Source organism: Pithys albifrons, chromosome 6, assembly GCF_047495875.1.
Source record: "Pithys albifrons albifrons isolate INPA30051 chromosome 6, PitAlb_v1, whole genome shotgun sequence".
Classification (NCBI taxonomy): Eukaryota; Metazoa; Chordata; class Aves; order Passeriformes; family Thamnophilidae; genus Pithys; species Pithys albifrons.
Window position 1 is genome coordinate 18,573,566 of NC_092463.1, and position 22,566 is coordinate 18,596,131.

Genomic DNA, 22,566 nt, shown 5'->3' on the forward strand with positions numbered 1-22,566 from the left:
TGTTCCTGAGTGTAGTTGCAGTATCAGTCTCAGCAGAGGACGAAGGGGTAGTTTAATAGAATAAAACACAGTCCTATCAACTTTTAGCTGGAAGTGAACAGCTGTAAAGTGTTTATTGATAATATAATATGCCAGTTGGGACTCAGCAAGCTTATTGTTTCATTGTGCATCCCTGTCCTAATACTGTGACGAACTTTTGCAGCCATTAGATTTGGAAAGACCAATACCCCGTGAGATAGGTAACTTCACCATTATGCATATTTCTCAGATGATCAGTGGTGTAGTGCAGTCCATACTCCAGACGTGGGCAATGGATTGTCAGAGCTGAAATTAGAACAGCTGATTCTGCCCTTAGAGCACTAAGGTACTGCACCTCCTGCCGAGAAGGTGCAACCCAGTTTCCTTACTCACCAGTCACTTGTAATGGTTTGTTCTCTTCTTCCAGATGTTGGACATCCCACGAGTGCTGGACATGTTGAGGCAGCAGAGAATGATGATGGTGCAGACTCTTTCGCAGTACACTTTTGTCTATGGAGTTCTCATTCAGTTTCTCAAAAGTTCCAGACTTATCTAATCCCTGCCACTTCCTAAGGGACACTGCAAGAGTTTACAGAAAGAAAATCACAGTTGTCCAGATAGACCTGCTCTCACTTGTGTTTTCTTTGTATGATGAATCACAGTTACCTTTTAGGGCTGCTGTGTGACCGTTCAAGGTGAGTCAGTGTAACAGTCCCTGCAAAGCAGGATCTTCGTTGGAGTTGATTCTTCCCATGTTCAGCTGCAGTTGTATTAAGAAAGGATTTCACCTGTACTGGTCTGTAGTACTTGCACATGTTCCTTTGGGTAGTGTTACTCTGGACAAAATAAGTACCTTATGGAATGGAAGTACACAGCACAATTTTACTAACGTTAAGTTTTGAAACATAATTATTGACTAAATCAAGTTCAAATCTGTAGGAGCACATGGAGTGAGAAACCAGCTCCTTGGGAATGTCGAGGTCTTACGCAGTTTCATTCTGCTTTCAATTTTATATTTAGAGCAATACATCTGTATTTTTAAAAATGAACTTCTGGTTTCCTCTGGTTTATTTAGCAAAATTAGCAGTTCTTAGATATTTCAAACTGTTGGTTTAATGACAATTATTTTTATATGCATCGGTTTTAAATTAAAAAATCCAAATTACCACAACACAAAACTTTTTAAAAAGAGCAGTATTTTCAGAGATGACTGACAATGTTTGAACTGGCTTTTCAAAAATCATGCAGAAAGTCCTAGGGGAAGCTATTGGTGATTAGTTGTAGCACCATGTAATAGGATTGACAAGTGAAAGATAGTGGTACCTGTTATAACTTACATTTAAGCAGAGGCATATTTACCAGCAACAAGCAGAGGAAAATAAATTAAGTATCTATGAGGTTATTCAAAACAAATGGATGAGAGAAAGTACATATTCAGTATTATTCATATAGTTAGAGAACAGTTTGATTTTACTGGCTGAAATCAAAGCAGATGAAAATGTTTCAAGCACTTTTCTTTGTTATTTATGTAGTTAAATCTAGAAACTATAATCATGCATTGTTTTATATGGTCATATACCGTTAGTAACCTGTTATTTTAAGAGCCTTTTTTAGGTTGATGAAATGAGAGAACCAAAATGGGAGTAAGAAGGTGCACAGTGGTGAAGCAGAAATGGTCATATGAAGCATAATGGAGGCGGTGTGGCAACTGTGATTGCTGGTTTACACAGTGCAAAGATGACAATTAAAAACATTAGTGTTCCCAGTCAAGAAAGTCATTAAAGCACTGGAAGTTTCTGTAGAATCCTTTACATTATTTTGTCAGTAGTAGAACAGATTTTGCTAATGCTGCACAGCATTGCAATGAAGACTATTTGAGAACAGTTGTAGGATGTAAGAGCCGTTAGAAGTTACTTTGGAGATGTGAGTATTTTAGTAGCTGTGTAGGTGGCTGAGTCAATGGCTGTGGCATGGATCTGAAGATGAGTCGTATCTTTAGTAGTTTCTATTTTGTCCCATGGGACTGATCTAATGACAGTATCCCTAAATAATCCTGGTTTTCAGGTGGGGACAGTGTGGTTTTAGCTGCCTTTCTAAATGTTTTGAGATGGTGACTTTTAAAACTGTTCAAAAGTGACCGATAGTTTTTAGATATCTGGTTTAATTTCAAAAAAACACGATAGTAGGTCAGTGTGCTTACATGAGTAAGTGTCCATTTCCCTTGATACCTGCTTAGTGAATTGAAATTAAAGTCCTTTTTATCAGTGCTGAAATTATGTTATTTTTCTGAGCTCTAACAAGGGCTTGGAAAATATTAAAGCCCTTTCAAAATAATAATTGTGTCTCAAAACATTAATGAAGAATAATAAATAAGTTGCCTCAGTTTCCTCTGTAATAAGCTACTTCCACAAACTAAAACACACAGTCCAAATGAGTTGTGCTACTTTGTCATTCTGTACAAAATCTGTTACTTTAAGGTACCCTGTAGTGATCTGGTACTTTCAGATCTGCTTGGAGGCAGCAGTATAAGTTAGATTGAATGTTTCAGACTAGGGAAAAGAAATGTTGTTTTTACATAAAATTCCTAGGAATTTTTAATTGCCAAATGTAAAACTGGAAGTCCAGAGGAAACCAGTTTCTGAAGACTGATTCTTTATATATAAATCTTGCAAACAAACCAATCCAACATGTCTGTGCTGAAAGAAATATTGAAAGAAACAAACACTCTTGTCCAATATTTGTATTATGCTGTGTTTTAAAAACATGGTTATTTTTTGTCACAGTTCACTTCCATCTGCAGAATTATTTTTGAATGGAAAAGCAGGCTCTAAAATGTAGCTTGTACCTTTTCCATTTCTAAGCTTTCGACTCTGATCTTCATAACTTCATAGATGCTGTTTTAATGACATGATGGACATCCAGAACTTCAAGCAACAGTTTTTAGCTGTTCAGCAGTTACTGGGACAGAACATCAGATGCAAAGCAGTAAAAGGAGCAGTTGTAACAAACAATTTAGTCCAATATTTATGAGATTACTTGAGGTAGGTGAGGAAACCTGTGTCTTTTGGCTTATTTTTCTGGTTTTGTTTTGCCAGAAGAATTTGTGTTCACTTTTGGAGGGGGTTACTCTCCAATCTGATAGTCACAGTCTTTATTTTTATTTTTAAGCATAACACTGCTATCTCCTCCCCTTCAGCTTGCAGTTCTGTCAGCAGTCTGGTTTTGCATTAATAGGCTTGACCTTAAGAGGCTTGACTTCATGTGAGTTTTTCTACTGAAGATTGCAGGATTGCATTTGTACGTAAGCATATGGCTCTGAGTGAGCATTGAAAACGAGCAGTTTCTTGTCTAAAGATACCAAATGAAATTGAACTTTACAACCTTCCGTAACAAAATGATTTAAAAACCCCATTGTTTAGATTTTCAGTTAACTTATAAAAGACAATTCAATTTTTAGCACTTTGTTCTGAGCCTTGAAAAGGGATGCATTTTTACTTGTAGTTGTGCTGGGTGCTTCATGAAGTGTTGGACGTTATAAGAACATCCATTGTCCGAATCCAGTCACATTGTGAGTCAGAGGTGGATGTACTTGTCAAAAGCTTAAAACTTCACTATAAGCCTGACCATTTTGCCAAATGTACTGCTATTTTTATGGGGATGAAACCAGATTATTATGCAAGATTTCAACTGAGTTTGTTTAGTAAGAAAAGTTGTATGAAAACATTGTTGCAGTAAATGGCAAAAATGATGCTGATCTCTAGGGATGTCAGAGCTCTCAGGGACAAATAAAGGTGCTATATACTGTCAAGAGACAGATTTGACTGTCTTTTGTTGGCTAGGTGGAAGATGCTTTTTAGGATTCAAATTCTATGAAGAGTCAGGAGAAGAACCTACAAATTGTAGCAAGAACCTCTGCACGTTTCATTTCTTGGTTGCTCTGATAAGAGTTTTTTTGGCCAGTGAATCTTTCTAGTTTTAGGCTAGAAGCTTTCCTCTACGAAGTTAAGTCAGAGCCCTCTCCCTTGCAAAGATGTCACTGACTTAGCTGGGTTATCTGTAGGCTGCAGGTCCCTTCTGGCCCTGCTCAGGGGAGTTTTGCACAGCCTCTGCAGCCTGCACAGCACTGCTCTCCTTCTCTGCTGTACCCTGGGAAGAGCAGGAAAAGTTTTATGCCTTACTATTGCAATATCTTTAGCACAAGTAAACAATAACACCGGAAGTGCAGTGTTCTACAGTTTAGACATAGAAATATGTTTAATTCATGCAGGTGAGCAAGGCAGGGTCCCTGTATTTCTGTGGATGAAGAGCTACTCTAAGTTACCATCAACATTTAGGAAAAAATGTAAAATAAAGCAATAAAAAGTGAAAATAAAATAAATTTGTACTAAGATGAAAAAGATTCTTGACATTTTTTAGAAATTTATTTTTAGCTCCTCATGTAATCCTGCATATCTTTTTGTGAAGTGGACAGCACTTGGAGTAATTTTCCCCCAAATAGCTCCCTTAAATTTAATAAGTAAGATTACCTGGGGCTACTGCTAAATATTTTCTCCTGGAGCAGCTGTTAAAGTTGAGTAGCTCATAGATTTCAGTGGCCTCTGGACCAAACTTGGGAGCTGCAGGGTTGTTTATCATACAAGCTAGCTGTGTAATGAGATCTCAGTTTTAGCATCAGTAGTGTTACTAAATCCCTGGATTTAAAAATAGTGAACCCATTACTATATTTCAATAGTTAGTGCAAATTATTAATTTAAAAGAATCACTACTTCAGTTGCTAAGAACCTGGTGCCTTAGACTTTAGGGTTGGGTTTTTTTTTCAGTACTGCAAAGTCATGCAAAGCCAGAGTCCAGTCCTGCAAGATGCAAAATTCCTGCAGTTCTGTGGGAATTAAAATGGGCTTATTGCCAATGAAAGCTTGAGCCCTTAAGGCATGAATACTCACATGTCTGCTTTAAATCTAAATACAGATTACAAGAATTAACCAAAAGAATGCAGCAGGAATGTGCATACAGGAAGGTACACATTTAAAGGAAAAGTGGCTGAGAATTCAGAAGAAATTCTCTTGTGCAAGTATAAAATTTTGGACATAGAGAGTGAGGATTTGAGGAGTGGCAGAAGGCATTTGGAGGAGGATTTGGAATGTTTTTTATCCACAGTAGAGCTGCTAGAAGGGTTTGAGTCATATGGTATGTTTTTCATGGCATGGTAGGGTAAGTGAATATGTAGTCATAGGTGTTATTTTTACTGGCTTTTTAAAATGTGATTTTTTAAACTCCAAATATTTTTTCAGAGACTCTGTTATTTTTACATATCTTCCTTTCCAAATGTATTGAATACCCTGTCAGCTCAATTTTGTTTACTTATTAAAGGTCAGATTTTTCAAGCCACAGTCTCTGGTTTTACAGATGCAAAATGAATGGGGAATAGGCATAATTGTAATTTTGCAGTGATGATTTCTAATGGATGCAGGTGAGATGATTTGGAAGTCTGAATACATTGTGAATAAAGCCAGGTGTTTACAGTTGGTGTGAGTGGCACCAAGTTAAGGCTGGGCTGACAGTGAGACTCTTGAAATATGGAATTTAACATGTGCTTAGAAGTTCTGTTGCAGTGCAGCATTTGCAATACAGTGACATTAAAATAATGTGATATTGTGCTAAGGTAAGGGGAAAAATTCTTAAACTTTTAACTGCTGTTGCAACCATGTCTGTAAAAACAAGTTAAAGAAAAAAATTTCTTAGTAAGATCCTGCTGGGGACCAGCTAACTTGGTGTATTCTGTTGGCATCACATATGTTACTTTAGGGTCTAACTGGGTTGGAAAAAAAACGGATTTGTTAACTTCAATGAGCATTTCAAAAAACTGTTGCTAAATAGCCTTTGTTTCTATTCTTTGCTAGTTTCCACATGATGCTGCGCTCAGTGGTGAAGAATAAACTTCAGTGTATTTGCTTTATAGAAGTCTATTCTTCAGCTCTACTTAGGGGATGAAGATAGAAATCAAATTTAAAGAATCTAATGAACAGAGTTTACAGCAGATCCAGCCTGTGGCAAGTCAGAGAGCAAGTCTGTAGATATTGTAATGTTCTTTTGGTTCAGATATGCAGCAATCAAAACTACCAAATTATTAATTTTATGAGTACAGTTTCAGAAGGTGCCTAACTTTTATAAAGGGAATTTAAGTGCTGTTTTTCCATTTGGAAATATTTAGGTAAAATTAGGAGACTTTTAAATACTTCAAAGACATTGCAAATGCCATTAATTTTTAGAATGGTGGGAAAATCGCTGAAAAATCCTCCAGTATGTCACCTTGCTAATCCTGGATAATTCTGACAGACAAGGTGTGTATGCTCTTTACAAAGATACATGCTTAAATTGCTTTGAAATACCCACCATATCTGTCTTCTTTATGCCTGATCTGGGCGGACTTGCATGGAAATTTTAGAGGCTTTACTTGGCAAATCAGTAAGTATGTATACTCCTGCACACTGCTGAAATCTCTCCACTCAGTTAAAGCAAATGTGTGTCTGAAGTCCTATCAGCAGTTTTGTAGGATTGAACCCTTAGTGTCAGAGGAACACAGGATCTGGCTTCATTTTCTTCGATTTTCCCTTGAGCCAGCATGCAAGGATTTAAATGGGACTTTGTTTAAACAGTAGCAAACACAAAGTATTATTTTCTAGTACTAAGCTAGGGATTAATGTGTATTTTTGCTGTCTTGTCACCAATATTGTAAAAATGTATAATCAAACCAGCTTTAATTCTTGTAAAACTGAAATTGGTTTGTAAAACAATGTATAAATTGTATTTCATAGACAGAAAAGCTTGTATTACTGAATGTAATATATGTGAAATGAATATATTATAGTCTATTTTTGCCATGGAAATAAATATTTGAAGCAGCTATGAGTTTTTATTGTTCCATTATAAAAAGAAAAGCCTGAGAACTTTATGTTCATGTGCAGTCCTAGGTTGGGACTTTACCTTTAGCACACAAAGGTGGGATCCCTCTCTTAAAGCCTTACAAGTACTGGATATAACATTTAGGATATCAAATTCTAAGAGCTGCCATCTTTGTGGCAGGAAAGTCTTGTGCCTGCTGCCCTGTCATCGTTGTTCACAATGTTTGGCATTTTCTAAAGCTATTTTTGGTATTGAACTTTCAATTTCCCTGTAACCTTTAAGTGTAGGAGAGATTCAAAGGTTTTGAAAATTGGAGAAACCCTTTCCAGAAGTGAGTGCGAGAGGAAGCAGTTGATAGTATGCTTATTATCATTGGACCTGCTACCAGCAACTAACACTGAAGTTTTTCTTCATTTTAAAATTGGCATTAAGTTAAAAAGGTGGTGCAAAGGCTTGCTCCACATACCTGGTGCGGCACAAGACTTTATAATGTCATGATATGTGAATTGCAAACTGGACATTAGTTTCCCACTGGACAATTGCATTCCCCTTGTCTTTGCTAAATGCCTAGTGCCTAACTATAGCTGGAATGATCAGGCTTGCTTTTAACTAAAATTTTTTCTTGTAGGTGCACTCAATTTGATGGCATTAATTAGCTAAAGGTAAGACAGTAACATACCAGCTATCTATGTACTTGTCTGATCAGTTCCCAAGTCCTGAGGAATATCTTGTGTGATGCTCAGTGTTGTTAGGTTTTGGTTATTAAAAGATGCCTCTGCCTGAACTAAGGTGCAAATGAGACCATATGCCAAAGTCAATAACACGGATTTTATTTAACCGTAAATACATGATAGAGGAGAGAGAAATATGAAGAGAAAGTGTGAGAAGAACAGATTAAATAAATAGATAAAGGTATTCCGATGGCACCCCGCTGGTCCTGCTTCTGGTGGTCTCGGTGGTGAGTGTCCCAAAGTTGTGCTTCTGGGGTACCACTTTATTTACACAGTACTAGTCCTGGATATTGATGGGACATCTCAGATTTTCCCACAGCTTGGAATGGCATGGGTGATGTTCTCTTTCCCACAGCTTTCACAGTGGAATTTTATTTGGTGTGCTAATTTCAAACCTTTACCTTCTATTAGGTCTGGAATTAATGCTTTCCTTTCTCACAGTTTTCCATGGTAGTAATCTTTATTTGGGTATGTTACCCAGATCTGCCTTACCAGGCCTGGTTCCTGTTGTTTCCATCTGTTCTTATCACAAGTTTCTGTCATGGTGGCTTATCTTATGGGACTTTCCTTCTTTGACAGTGTTTTGAGACAACTTAACTGCATTCTTTAAGTCCTTACAAGTGTGATCAAAGCTCTGTTATTTGACATAGATTCAAAATCAGAAAAGGGAAATAGGACTTCCTGGATTCCTAGGCTCATGGTAAAATGACCCAGCAGTTCTGATCAGACATTATTTATACTGGGTTTGAGGCAAAGGTCTCTTCAGAAACCTAAATTTCATCTAAATCCAAATTGTTTTAAACTGTAGCTGTTATTTTCCAGCTGCTCTAGAATCCCTGTTAGAGCCTTCTGGTGGCCAGAGTTGGCTGACAGGGGAGCAATGTGACGCCTGGATTTGGCACAGCCAGCCAGCCTGCAGCCTTCTTGGACAAGAGCTCCTGGACCTGGTGCACAAGAAACTTAGAGGAGCCGATGAAAGAGGTTTCTAGCCTGGGGCCTTTAGTAGCCCCTAAAGTAGGTCTTGCTCAGCTGTTAGGGCTGTTTAAATTGGGAATGACTGTGAATAGATGAAGGTTACATGAAACTCAGCAATGCTTGGTACCTAGCTGGAAGTTTTGCATGTACACATTGCTCTGTTTAGGATCTGATGAGAGATTTCCTTACACCCACTCCTTTTCCCTGAGGGATCTATGACAGCATATAAATGTGTGTTCTCCCTCTCCACCATTTTTATGAGCATCTCTTGAACTCTGTATGAAAACAAGCTGCCCAGTGCCACAGAAACATTGCCTCCTGCAGCCTGAGAACTGATGGTGGAGGATCACAATTTGTGAGTATGACAGGAATGTCACTCATGCAGGTACTGACGGGAGAATGGTGTTACAGGAGAGCTGTAGTTGAGTGAGGACTGGAGGATAGGTGAATGCTCATGAGTTCTGAACTGAGGAAGTTATTTCATGTCACTATATGTCCCATTGGCACTTTCAAGTTGAACCTTCTGCCACCAGCTCTGGTGTTTGAGGGATGGCAGTTCTGTGGCTCCAGTGAAACATAATGCTTAGGGAAATGGTGGTTGTGATACTTAAATGCTAATGCTGTTGTTTTTACAATTTATTAGTCTAATTAATTTAAACCAAGAGTAAGTAGGATACAGATGAGCCTGGGACTATTTTGTCACAAAACTATCTTTTAGAGGTGCACAGGGTTGAAGACATGTTGTAACATTTGACTTCAGGGCATTCTTTGGGAGCTTTTCTAAAGCATGGACTTCAGGGCACATGCATTTTCTTGGGCTGTCCACTTGCAAAACAGCACAACGTAGATGTGAGAGGGCAGCTTACAAAAATGCTGCCCCTCTTCTGATCAGTCACATCTCCCAGACTGATCTGCATGACAATCTTTCACATGGACACCTAAGTTTAAACCAAATGTGTGCCATTCCCAACATACCAAATTGTTTTCTACCCTGCTTATTTTATGGATTTAAAATATCAGCTGTAATAAACAAAACAACTAGAAAAAATTTGGAGGGCGTGCAGATGAGTTTCAGGTTGTTATTATTAGCCATTTCTAAAATGACAATCATGTGCCTTATATAAGTCTAGAAGGACATCAAATCCTTCCATGAGCAGTCCCTGAATTATCATCCCCAGAGGTGAATGAAGAATTTTCACAGGTGTTAAGTATCTATGAAGAAAGCTTCTGTCAAGCCTGCCTAATATTGATAATCAGTGATTGAAGGAACTGCATACATAGCGTGTCCATATGTAAATCTGATTTCTTCTCTCCACATGCTGTGCTCTTCGCAACTGATTGACACTGCAAATGTCTTTCCATTGAAAAAATCTTTAGCAAAAGGCTTGAGGAAAATTGGAAGATACTTAAGTAAACTGGAAGATACTATTTTAGTGGATTTATCAAGGTTTATTGAGTTTCCTGTATCATACTACAGAAATAAATTCATTTGTTCTAAAGTGACTGTCACAGAGCCTCCAGAAATAGCAAGTGTTAACTCAAATTTTTCAAATACAGAGTGATCTCCTGAAGACCAGGAGTTGTAGGTCTCCAAAACTTCAAATTCCATTGATTGCTGAATGTTTATTTCTCTTTCTACATTAGTAGAAGCAATTTAAGTTGAAACTATAATCTTAGAAATTGTTCTGCCTGTTTCTAAACCTATGTTATCTGTGCCATCTCTGGTCTCACTTGTGTCAAATGTTGAGAAAAAGCAGGGTGGCAAATGCCTCTGAGCAGAATTTCTGATTGGAGAGGCTACACCTCTGAGTAAGGAATTCTCAGGCTGACAGGAGAGCTGATAGCCTTTGATATGTTGCTACACTTTTTTGGCATGTGGGCATGCTTATGAGTGAGAGAAACAGATACGGGGAAGAGCTGGGGTCATCTCATAGTTCTGTTACTCATCTGGAATCAGGCTTTGGCTGCTGTGAGATGTAAGGTATGCTGCAGCCCTCACGAAGATACTGTAAGGGGAGTCCTACAGGCTGGATGAATTCTTGGGATAACTGCACAGAGCTCTGCACCTCGTGCTACAGATCATGCTGCCCGTCCCCCGAGAATGGGACAGCATAGCTCTGTGGTCAGCCAGGCGGAGGCTGTGGTCAAATTTCTTGAGTTTCATAGGCCTCCCTACTCAATTTATGTAGCCTTTCCTTGCCCTTCTCAAGGTCTACTTTCATTCCCCTGATGTGGTAGGGCTGGAAGGATTGCAGGGGAGACTCGGTGTGCTGAAGCCTGTGATCTACAAGAGCAGCAAGGGCACGGCAGCAGCAGCCGCCCATGCCTGTACTCTGTGGAGATGAGTGTTTGCCACGTCTGGCATTCCTCCAGTCCAATGTGCTGCTGGGTTGAGAGTCCACACCTTTTGCAGGCCAGTGTCATGTTTTAAAAGATGAATGCAAGTGAATATTTGTGTGTTGTCACCTGGGTGTCAGGCACACCTCTTGCCCTCTGCTGTCTGCTGGAATTAGCTTAGTGGGTGAGTTAAAGGGTTGGTCCCGTTAGGAGCCCAGCTGCACTGGAGCCTTTCTACAGAGAACAGAAGATCCCATGCACAGCAGACACTTCTCTTAATTTTAGTTCCCTTCACTTGAGTTAACACTTCTTTTTCCTATTCATCAACTGCCTGACATCCTGGAGTCTGCCTGGGCTTTCTTTAAGTTGGCTGAAGTGGAGATGATCTATGGGTGCTCTATGGCTCAGCTGATAGTTTGTCATGCCAGTGATAACTGCTGATTCTTCTTTTCCCTTTCCAGCAATGCTTTATCCCCGTGACATGCTCGGCTTCTGCTGGCCCATGACCTGCTACAGGTTTTGAAACTGGATCCCTTGACTGGCTGTGACCCTTTCTGGGGCAATGGCTGGTGCAACAGATCAATTTTCTGCTCACCTGTTTGTGTATCGTTTGCTCTGCTATTTGAAATAGAAACTGCAGGTGATTATTTCTGAATGAAGCAGATTTCACTACGGATAAAGGTAACAGGAAGATTGGACTGCTCGTGAGTATCTGGCTTGGTAATTCTGGAGGGTGAGACATGATTTTTTTTTTTAAATCACTGGTTGCTATTCTGTTCCTTGTAATCTGTCTGCATACCAGGTGTCAGCTCCTGAAAAGAGAAGGTTAAGTGCCTGGGAAGTGCCAGAGAGAAAAGATTGGTGGCTCTAGAGACATCACACAGCTGCAGTGTCCTGCACGTGCTTATCAGTGTATGCTCCTGCCTTGGGTGGTCAAAAACTAAAGTGGGATGCTGAGTTTCCCATAGCTCTCTGAAGTACACTCTAAAAATTCCAGTAGTGTGGGTTTTGCCCTTTTCCACAGACTTCTAGGTCTCAAATACTAATGCTATAATAAAGAAGTGAAAAACTGAGGGAGCTCTAAAATTTGTTTGAAGGCCAATGTTAACATGTGGCACATAAGTCTCTACTCGGCACTTGTATTCTACCCAGTAATAGGTGTCATCATTTTTTAAGAGATGGAATAAGTAACAATTTCCCTTTTCCCAGTCTCTTTTTAATATATTCTCTTTTAACATTAATCTTGCACTACTACTTCTCCCTTCCCCAGGCTGTGGCCTGGGGCTGCTGCCTTTCCCTGGGTCTCAGGCACATAGGGACAGTAGTTGTGCACTGAAGGGTGTTATGGGGATGTCTAGGTTAGAAGATGTGCTGTCACTGCACTGGAACAGCTTGCATAGTGGCCACAAAGGAAATTCTTGGGTTTAATTTTTAGTTATGCTGATGTTCCATTTCTCTTGCTCATAATCCTTGCACAAATCATTGCTTAGGAAAAAAGTAGCCTTTTTCCCCCACTGTCTGATGGAGCCATTTGTAGTTGAATTATGAAACACTGTCAGTTGAGCTGCATCATTCTTACAATTACTGCTGCATAGCTATAAATGATGCAAAAGTGTACAGAAATGCAGAGAAACAGGACTGAAGTCATTCTGCAGCTAAGCCTAAATGAAAATTGTGTGGGAGCCTTAGACAGGGGTTGGATCAGAGGTAAAATGATAGCTTGCGGTTTGCTTGAAGGTTTTTGTTTTCTGGTCAGCCCTAATACATCTAAGCACTTTTTAATTTGATCCCATTAATCTTTACTTCAAATGATCAAAAACTCCACTTTGCTTTCTAAATAAACGGAATCCTGCCTTTGAAAAAAAGAGTACTGATGACAAAACTGTAGCTTCAAAGGTAAGAGGCTGTTCTGTTACAGAGTGAAGTAATATTAGAGGCTTCTGTCCATTTGAAGAAAATATTGACATTATGATGCTTTTGCTCACTGCCCACATGAATATAGGCAGAAATAGGTCTTTATGTTGCAGATCACAGCTGCTCCTAAGTTTGGTATTTCTGAAGAATTCATATTTGCAATGGTGTTGTGACTGCCTTGTTCTACTATTGCTTGTGCCAAGACCTGAGTATATCACCGACTAAAAGGTGATGAGATAAAAACCCTAAAATTCCTCAGAAAAACCCACAAAGTTTGCACTGTTGATTAATCTTATCAGTGATGTGGGTCAGGCTTGCATATCAAGCTCCTTAAACAACTTATATTTTAAGCACCACCTTAAAGTAAATGTGACTAGAAGGGAGAAAGTCTTAAGCCCAGGGCACTCTGAATTTACTTTTGGATCTGTAGATATACTGATTTTATAAAGATAACATTTATCTAGAATGTTTCCCCCTATCTGATGAGAATGGCTGTACAATGAGAAAGCAGTTCTGTGGACTGGGGTGACTGCTCCAGCTACTGGATACTGGGGTGTGTGATTTTTCTGGTTCTTTACTAGAAATTTCACTGTGGATCCAATAAATGTTCACAGCTACAGTTTGGGTGGACAGACACGTTGTGAAAGGTCTATTCTAATCAATTTATTTCCTCTTTTAAGTTCCATCTGGTGAAGGGACTGGAGCACAAATCCTGTGAAGAGCAGCTGAGGGAGCTGGAGTTGTTTAGCCTGGAGAAAAGGAGGTTCAGGGGAGATCTTATTGCTCTCTACCTCTACCTGAAAGGAGGTTGTAGACAGGTGGGTGTTGGTCTCTTCTCCCAGGCAACAAGCAGTAGAACAAGAGGGCACAGTCTTATGCTGTGCCAAGGGAGGTTTAGGTTAGACATTAGAAAGAAGTTCTTTACCAAAGACTGATAAGGCATTAGAATGGCAGGGAGGTTGTCAAGTTACTGTCCCTGGAGGTATTTAAGAAGAGACTGGATGTGGCACTTAATGCCATGGTCTAGAAGGCAGGATGGTGTTAGGTCAAAGGTTGTACTTGATGATCTCACAGGTCTTTTCCAACCTAGTTGATTCTATGATCTACCAAGAAAAAGTTGTCATTGATGTTCAGATAGCTCATCAACAGGAAATATGGTCAAGGAACTGTTTTTATTTGGTTTTGTGTTACTCATACAACAGGAAGTATGTCTTTATTTGTGCCTTTCTGCGAGGTTCACTGCTGTGGTGTTTGGTTTGTTGTTTTTCATTTACAGAATTTAAATGTGACATTCCTATTAATCTTTAACCAGACTCCTGTTGACAAGCCAAAGTTTGCTGAGTGATGTTTTTTTATGATGTCCAAGTCATCATAAGTGTAGTGATAGATAGGAAGGAAAACCCCTAAATTCCATTACTGACAAGAATGGAGAACTCTGAAGGGAGGGAACAAAGAGTGGGTGATGTCCTCTCTGAGGAGCAAAGAGGCTTTATACTTGGATACATCTAACCATGCTCTTTAGTTTTCTAAACAGTTCCTCTGTGTCAGAATTCTTCATACAATAGTAACAATAGCTTCCTAGGGGCATCCTCCCCTTCAGCTCTCTGGGGTAAGAAATAGAGGGGGAGTTTCCTTGGGGATGGGAGTAGGACTGTGATCACTTGTGATTGAGGACAAACCCTCTCTGCCCTGTGGCCATGTCTTTTCACCAAGACAGGCTCTGATGGAGGGATGCAAAATCCTTACATTATCTTACCTGCTTTTCAGTGAGCCAGAACACTCAGGCTGCAGACCAGATTAATAAGGCAGCAGCTGAGTGCCCAACTGCCCAGCCACATGTACATGGCTAACATGGAACCTGGTCTGCTCTCATTTTCAACAAGTGCAATATATTCTTGTGGACAAGTGTTAAAAGTTGGTTTTCTTCCTGTGAAATAATTTGATTTTTCATTTGTAGTGTTCTCTGAGTGCCAACAGAGTGTACTACTTATTGGAACTGTTTGGTCATTCTAGAAGAGGACATTGCTTGAAGTTAAGTTTTAGAATCCTTGCAGACTTCAAAATCTTTGATCTTTATAGCAGGAGCACAACTGCACTAGCAATTTATTTAAAACAATAAGGATTTCATAACTTACTATTACAGCTTTTAAAAATATAAATCTAATTTTAATATTCTCAAAAGTTTGTTGAGTTACACAATTACAGGCAAAATATACAAAATATTTTTGCTAATTGACCCTTTAGAGTCTACATTAACACAGAAATTAATTAATGACCAATTAATAGTATCCTGCTAGAGAGATCTTAGCATTATTTAAACGGAAATAAATTGAAAATAAAACAAATAATTTACTACTATTTGACAAATGGCAGTTCACCACAGAAGTAGCTTTATTCCTGCTTAAGTTTTGGCTACTATTACACATAGTCATGTGAGAGCTGAAGGGCCTCTGCAAAGGTTTCCTCAAGATCATCAAGTGCCTTTCTGACTTCCAAATCACTGTCAGCAATTAAGTTTAAACTTGCCTCACATGTGTGTGAAGTGTCTGTGTGTTCTTCAGGTGCGACACTAGAATCAGACTCTGACCCAGCATCCATCATTTCTGCCATGTTTTCTGAAAAGTCCTCTATGCTCTGTGTTATCTGTGACATTACACTGCATAACGGTGATTCACATTTGTTTGGTTGCTTTAATGATGAGTCCATGCTCCCAAAGAACTCTTCACTTTTTTTGGCTTTTCTTAGCCTGTGACCTTTACTGGTAAATTCAAGCTCTTCTATAGTATCAAACTCTTGCAGATCCAGCGAGTCAGAGGCTTCTGAGCCTGAATGGATTTGCTCTTCCTCACTGTCCAGACTACAGCCAAGATCTCTTTTCAGGACATCCAACATCTGGCGCATTTTGGCCTGGCAGGTAAAGGAAGAAAAGGGTGACACCTCCAGCCTCATGGCACCTGAGCACTGCTTAAACTTAGGGCTTCATTCTGACAGAAGGAAAGGGAGGCTGCTCGTACTCAAGTGACTTAATTACACAGTGAGTGCCACCAAATTGAGCTGACTATGGTCCCTTTTTTGTCACTGTGACTCCTGATCTGCCATGATCCATGAGTCTGAAAATCTCATTTATGGAGAGAGAGGCTCCACACTGAGAGGCTCCACACTGAGCATTCAGGTTACCGCTATCCTCAAATGCACCAGTGCACTTTGGAAATGTCACCCAAGTATGCAGAGAGATTACAGGGGCCGCACCTACCTCATCCAAACGGTTCTTATTTTCTTCTATATGGCACTCAAACAGTTCTTCCAGAACCCTACAAATGAAAAATGAAATTACTTCACAGGAATAAAATCAGCTTTCAGCCGATCTACATGAATTAATTACTGTAGTTTTTTTATTTTAATTTTTTAGCTGGATGGGATCACTAAGACTGTTTCAATTATGCTGTCACAAAGAGGGCTACCTGTGGTTGATAACCCACTGGACATGTCCTCAGGAGGCAGACCCAGCTTTGGGCAGCAGGTGGTAGCCATGGGATCATTTGTAGTACAACTCTGTGTGTGTTTGGTTTGTTCAGTCAATTTGGTGGGAGAAACCAACAATCCAGTGGTGGTTCTACTAGCATGCTGAAGTATCCAAAACCTCTTAGATCCACCACAGTGGCTGATATACACACGAGTAAATAAAAGGAAAGAAGAAAATTTAGCTTCAGTAAAAAAAATCCAGAGAAAAGTCCTCAGTCCTGAGAGTTCTCTTCCATTGCTTGAACAGAACGAGAGAAAAAATTCTGCAGAGAAAGTGATCTGTGACAAATGAAGCACATAGTCACTGGAGCAGATTTCCAGAAAGTCAAGTGAAATCAATCCAGCATACATTAGAAATTATTAAAAAAAAAAACAGTGCCAGAAGGGTATTAAGGAAAGGCAACATTACTGTAAAAAAGAGCCACAAGGAGACTGCTTTCAAAATTTGCTAAAGATTAATTTTTTGACTTACTCTACTTAACATTCTCATTAATAGCCTTGATGTGAGAAGAAAAAAAAACATGAGAGTGCATAGAATATAAAAACAGCTGGGGAAATTATTGACCCAGAGGAAGATCAGAATATTATGAAATTAGACTGCTTTGAATGTGCGATTACAAAAGAGGGTTAAAATTCTGTATCAGACATACTGCAGGGTTTTGTACATAACCTGAGAGTTCTTTATCAGAAAGAACCAGTATGGAAAAGAATTTGGGACTACTACTCAAATACATTCATGTTTAATTATTGAAAAAAATCTGATTTAGCAACTGGTGAACCTTTCTCTGAAATCCTGGCAACCCATGCTGAAGACTGGAATTCATACTGGAACAAGAACAAGGAGAGAATGGGGATGGAGGACTTGTGAAAGATTAGTAACTTCGTTAATTTAGCAAAACAGATGTTGCAGAGCAAAATGATTTCTTAGCATTATTCCACCTATGGTTCCAGGTCAGTTTCTAACAGAAGCTTTCATCTCATGGTATACAGCAGCAGACCAAAGTAGATGACTCACAGGTATTTCAGAGTTCCCCTTTCTTACACTAAGTAAACCAGAAAAGGAAACAAAACAAAAGCAAGGAGTAACTGTGTATATATATTCTTAAAGGCAAAGAAATGATTATTGATCACTACTTCCCCTGCTTACTAAGGCCATGTGTTTCTGACACAGCATTACAAAATTGAAAACATCTGTAACCTACCTGTTAGAAAACAGCCCAAGGCTAAGAATTTCATTTGTTACATCTTCAAGGAAAGTTAAATATGAAAGCTCCTCTTCTCTGCAAGGGGGAATAGAAAACTGAATGTCAAGTATTTTACAAAAGAGACACAGATGACACAATGTAGTAGGTCTAATCATCTTCACAGGAAAGGCCATTAAGAAGATTGTATCGGCTGCTATTTTTCAAAAAAGATAAGACTATCAGGACAAACTAAAGCTTTCATTCAATCTGCAAAACACAAGACTGTTTAGAAAGGTCAGTGTGGTGCTTTGTGTTTGTGTTGTGGCATAATTTAGCACAGAGCTCCTGAGTGAGCAAATCTTGGAAAGAGTTCAGAACCTGCTTTGCACTCAAGAAGAAAGGGGGGTAATTGGGAAGAAAGTGTACAACTGCAGTTTGCTGCTCAGTGTAAAGGCTTCCAAAGGAGCTTCTAGAGAATCTGACTGTGGCTGAAAATTGTTAGTCCTAAATGGAAGCTCAGAAAAATTCAAGTCCTTATTTGACAGCCTCCAATGCTTTCAAACACATGTTTTTGGTGTATAAAATCTTTTTAGTGTGAAATGTGACTTTCATCTCTTGGAACAAATTAACCTCTATTTTAGTACCTCTTAAAGCCTTGTTAATGTCAATTGCTTTAGGTGGGAGACTCTCTAAAAGCTTGGAGTTCTGGTTGAAAAACAAGAAAGAAAACTCCAAAAGGAAATATTTCAATGCTGTTTTTCGTTCATAGCATCTTCCTAAATCTCCCAGAGTATCCAACCAAACTATATTGGATCATCCTCCAGTCTTAACAAAGAGAAAATAAAAAATGGAATATATCTTGCATGACTTTCATTACACAAAATTTGTTAGTCAATATAAAGATTATCTTTTTAATTCCCTCAGAAAGATGCTATAGCTGATCTTTGATTCTGTATGCTTAAAGTTAGGCAAGAACAAGCCCGGCCTAACACACAAAGAACTAAGTGACTTTCCAAGGCCACTTGATAAAGCATTGACAGTGTTTCTGAATGTAACTCAAACCTCTTCTAATTCTCATCAAATTTCAGTGCAGAAATGTGGTAAGAATGCCCTTTAATTTGGTCTTTTATCTGTCAATATTTTCTTCAGATTACAGACCAAAAAAAAAATGGAAACAGTCACTGTACAAAAAGAGAATTCTATCCTTCTTCTGAAGATATAATGAATTGCTTTCCTTCTTAGATTCCCATAAAAATTTTTAAGTATTTAATAAAAATTCATAGTCATATCAATTCTTCTGCAAATTGTGAAGAAGTCTGAGTCCTCATTTACTGTTTCAAGTTCATCAGTTTTGAGGAAAGTTTTCTAATTTGATGTTGTAAATGAGCAGAAAAATGTTTTAAGCATACTTACTGAGCCTCGACAGTCCTCCTCCTTGGTGAAGACTTCTGAGAACACAATGATGTCTCTCTAATTAGAAAATCAGAAGGCAAGAAAGAGAACAACATTCTTTTATACTACTCTGTATTTAATTTTCTTCTGGAGCCATACTGTGCCACTTTATCTTGGAAAAAACCCTACCAGAACGCCCGCAAACCCTGCTGCAGGAGCACAATCCACTGCCTACACTGCGGCCTGAAAGACTATAGTTCAAGAGTATTACACCACCTCCCTAAATGCAGTGTTCAAAAGACCTCAGAGCTGCTTCAGATGCTATCTGACCTCCACTATTCCTAAGAGTGGTAGTTTATCTCAGAGTACATTTTTTTCTTCAGATAAAAATGACTTTGTGTGAAAAGGCCAGAGAGCAAAACAGAGAGTCCTGCTGGTGCTTAGGTCAGCAATGAGGAGAATCAGCTCAAAGCCCTTGGGTTCTGGCCTGACTTCCAACACTGCTTTTGCATCATAGCAATATTCTAAATCTCAGTCTTAAGTTTTTAAAAAAAGACATGGGAAGTGCTTCTGGTCTACAATTCTCACATTTGTAGATTCAAAAGGCTGGATGACTAGAGATGCTTTTTCCTAAATGAAAATACCAATTAGAAAACCAATTCAGTATTTAGTTTTAGTGTGGGCTAAGATGTACAGAACTAACAGCTGGATTAACGTGTCATCACTATCACTTCTGACAAAAATATTCATGTATTTCAGAGCTCTCTTTCTTAACTGACTTTCAAATGGAAATTTGTTGTAAGAAAATAATGAACTTTGAAGTTGGGAAAGGCCATTTATGTAAAAATCCCAACAAAACAGAAGTCCTGTGAGAAGAGACTTATACAGAGAAATGGTAATGAAGCATTGTGGCCTAAGAACCAGCTGTACAGAAAGCAAGAAAGAACTCTTCAAATATTCCTTCCTGCTGTAAATCAGGCACCTTAGGATGGAGTATGGACAAGCATCTATTCCTCTGTCAGGCTCATCCACAGTATTTCTTCTATCTTCAGCCTACAACACAGAGGTAAAAATCTTTAATACCAGTGCAAATACACAGTAAATTTCACCATTAAAATTAATCTAGTAAATCTCTGTGATTAAACAGCCCTACAAAGTTTATGTCTTTCCTGAGAAACTCTGGGTAAATAGCCAAAAGGCACACCTTCTTCTGCTTAAAAGTCATGTGTCAGTTATCTATGACCTTGATACTGTGCTTACAGAAAAAATTGGAAAAAAAAAAGAGATCTCTTCACGTGCCTCTGTATTTTTTCTTATTGTTTCCATTCATCCTTCTGAAACTCCCTCTTTACAGAACTAATTCATCTCATGGTGATACAGAAAATGAAACCTAAATCAGCTGTATACTGCTGTGGCAGTGATTAAGTATATAACCCATAATGATGGGGAGGGATATGGTTAAGAGTGCCCAGATGACTGACAGATGCATTATTACCTTCAATGCAATCCTCTGCTGCTCAATTGTAACTTTTCTCCCACACACATTGTCTACAGATGAAAACCTACAAAATTTAGAGAGGTATTAGATTTCCAAGTAGGCTGTTTTCAAAATATGCAGGATGAGAATACCAGTGCCACTGTGGAAATTTCCCATCAGTCTGAACAGAACTAGTACCAGACAGTTTAGAAAATGTCTACCAGATTTCTATTCCCATAACAAAGCCAAGTTATTGCTCATTTTAAAGTATGACAATAGTCATTCATAGGTGATCCAAATCCATAGTTTTGCTGCATATTGACAGGAGATAGCTGAATTATCCAAAACAATTGTTCAGAATTAAGAATGGAGATGATCCTAAAACTAGAAGTGCACCAGGAATATAGATGACCCTCAGCAAGAAAATCAACAGTTGCCATATGGAGCTGAAACTATCATAATTCCAAGTCTGAGGAAATTCCTAATTTGTTCTATTGCAAAACCAGAGTTAGACATGCAGGCAGTGAGGACACAAAGGGGAAAAGATTTCTCTTAATGAGGTAGAATCAGTAAAACCAACTAAATCAAAACTGTTCAATTTGCTAAGAAGTTCAATACATGAGAAGGACACTAATTTTATTTAAAATATTTCATATAGGGTATACTTGAAGGTATTTCAATTCAAGTGATAAAAAGACAATGAACAGCTGCATTCAAGAGTTAATACAAGGATCTTTGCATGATATATTAATTAACAAACTGGAAAGTATAAGACTACGGGGGTAACAGTGAGGAACCTACTTGCAGGTCTATACTGGTTAATTCTTTATGAGACAGAAAGCAGAACTACACACCAGTGAGGGCCTAGGGAAGAGAGAGGGAATGACTATCACCTGCAGATGTAAGATCCCACAGTTTGAAATCAGTGGCAATTCATATCCTATTTGTATAGATGAAAGCAGTTGCTCCAGATAGAAGACAACAAAATATGCCAGTGTTCTAGCTTTTGCTAAGCATATCTAGAATAACTTCAGAACAATTATTCTGATTTTATACAAATGTACATGAGAGCAAAACATGTTGTTTTTATGAATCACAGAATCATAGAATCAGCTCGGTTGGAAAAGACCTCTGAGGTCATCAAGTCAAAGCCTTGATCCACCACCACCTCCTTGGGCAGTCCATTTCAATGCCTGATCTCCCTCTCTGTACACAACTTCCTCCTAACATTCAACCTGAAGCTCTCCTGGCATAGTGTAAGACCATGTCCTCCTCTTCTCATATTGATAGAGCGTAAGATCATGTCCTCTTCTCATACTGGGAGAAGAGACCAACCCCAGCCTGGCTACAATCTCCTTTCAGGTAGTAGTAGAGAGTGATGAGGTCTCCCCTGAGCCTCCTCTTTTTTCTAGGCTGAACAAGCCCAGTTCCCTCAGTGTCTCCTCTCAAGGCTCGTGTTCAAGTCCCTTCACCAGCCTTGCTGCTCTTCTCTGGACTTGCTGCAGCACTTTGACATCCTTTGTGAACTGAGGGACACAGAACTGGACATAATACTTGAGGTGTGGCCTCACCAGTGCTGGGTACAGGGGGAAGAATCACTTTCCTGGACCTGTTGGCCACACTGTTCCTGATATGGATCAGGATGCCATTGGCCTTCTTGGCCACCCGGGCACACTGCTGGCTCACGTCCAGCTTCCTGTTAATCCAGACTCCCAGGTCCTTTTCTGCCTGGCAGCTCTCCAGCTACTCTATGCCCAGCCTGTAGCGCTGCATGGGTTAAGTCTATCCAGATCCCTCTGCAGAGCCCTCCTGCCTTCCAGCTGATTGACACTCCCTCCCAACTTGGTGTCATCTGCAAATGTGCTAATGGTGGACTCAATCCCCTCATCTAAATCATTGACAAAGATGTTAAACAAAGCTGATCCCTGGGGGACACTATAAGTGACTGGCCACCAGCTGGATGCAGCCCCGTTCACCAGCAGTCTCTGGGCCTGGCCATCCAGCCAGCTCTTAACCCAGCAAAGGGTATACCTGTCCAAGCCGTGGGCTACCAGCTTTTACAGCAGTATGTTCTGGGAGACAGTGTCAACAAAGGCCTTGCTGATGATACTGT

At 39.2% G+C, this 22,566-nt stretch overlaps 2 protein-coding genes across 4 annotated transcripts in view; one reads left to right on the forward strand and one right to left on the reverse strand.

Annotated features, from left to right (window-relative positions):
- PTPN21 (protein tyrosine phosphatase non-receptor type 21) overlaps positions 1 to 6,922 on the forward strand; it is a 45,692-nt gene extending 38,770 nt beyond the window's left edge. For both annotated transcript variants that reach the window (XM_071557702.1, XM_071557703.1), the window contains one exon: positions 446 to 6,922. In XM_071557702.1, the coding sequence (XP_071413803.1) occupies positions 446 to 574 (129 nt within the window). In that variant the 3' untranslated portion in view covers positions 575 to 6,922. The remainder of the gene's footprint in view (positions 1 to 445) is intronic.
- Positions 6,923 to 7,736: 814 nt separating this feature from the next.
- The window catches only part of SPATA7 (spermatogenesis associated 7), a 45,712-nt gene continuing 30,882 nt past the window's right edge, over positions 7,737 to 22,566 (reverse strand). For both annotated transcript variants that reach the window (XM_071557704.1, XM_071557705.1), the window contains 6 exons: positions 20,472 to 20,538; positions 19,959 to 20,029; positions 18,998 to 19,054; positions 17,603 to 17,680; positions 16,132 to 16,189; positions 7,737 to 15,785 (listed from right to left, as the gene is read on the reverse strand). In XM_071557704.1, the coding sequence (XP_071413805.1) occupies positions 15,297 to 15,785; positions 16,132 to 16,189; positions 17,603 to 17,680; positions 18,998 to 19,054; positions 19,959 to 20,029; positions 20,472 to 20,538 (820 nt within the window). In that variant the 3' untranslated portion in view covers positions 7,737 to 15,296. The remainder of the gene's footprint in view (positions 15,786 to 16,131; positions 16,190 to 17,602; positions 17,681 to 18,997; positions 19,055 to 19,958; positions 20,030 to 20,471; positions 20,539 to 22,566) is intronic.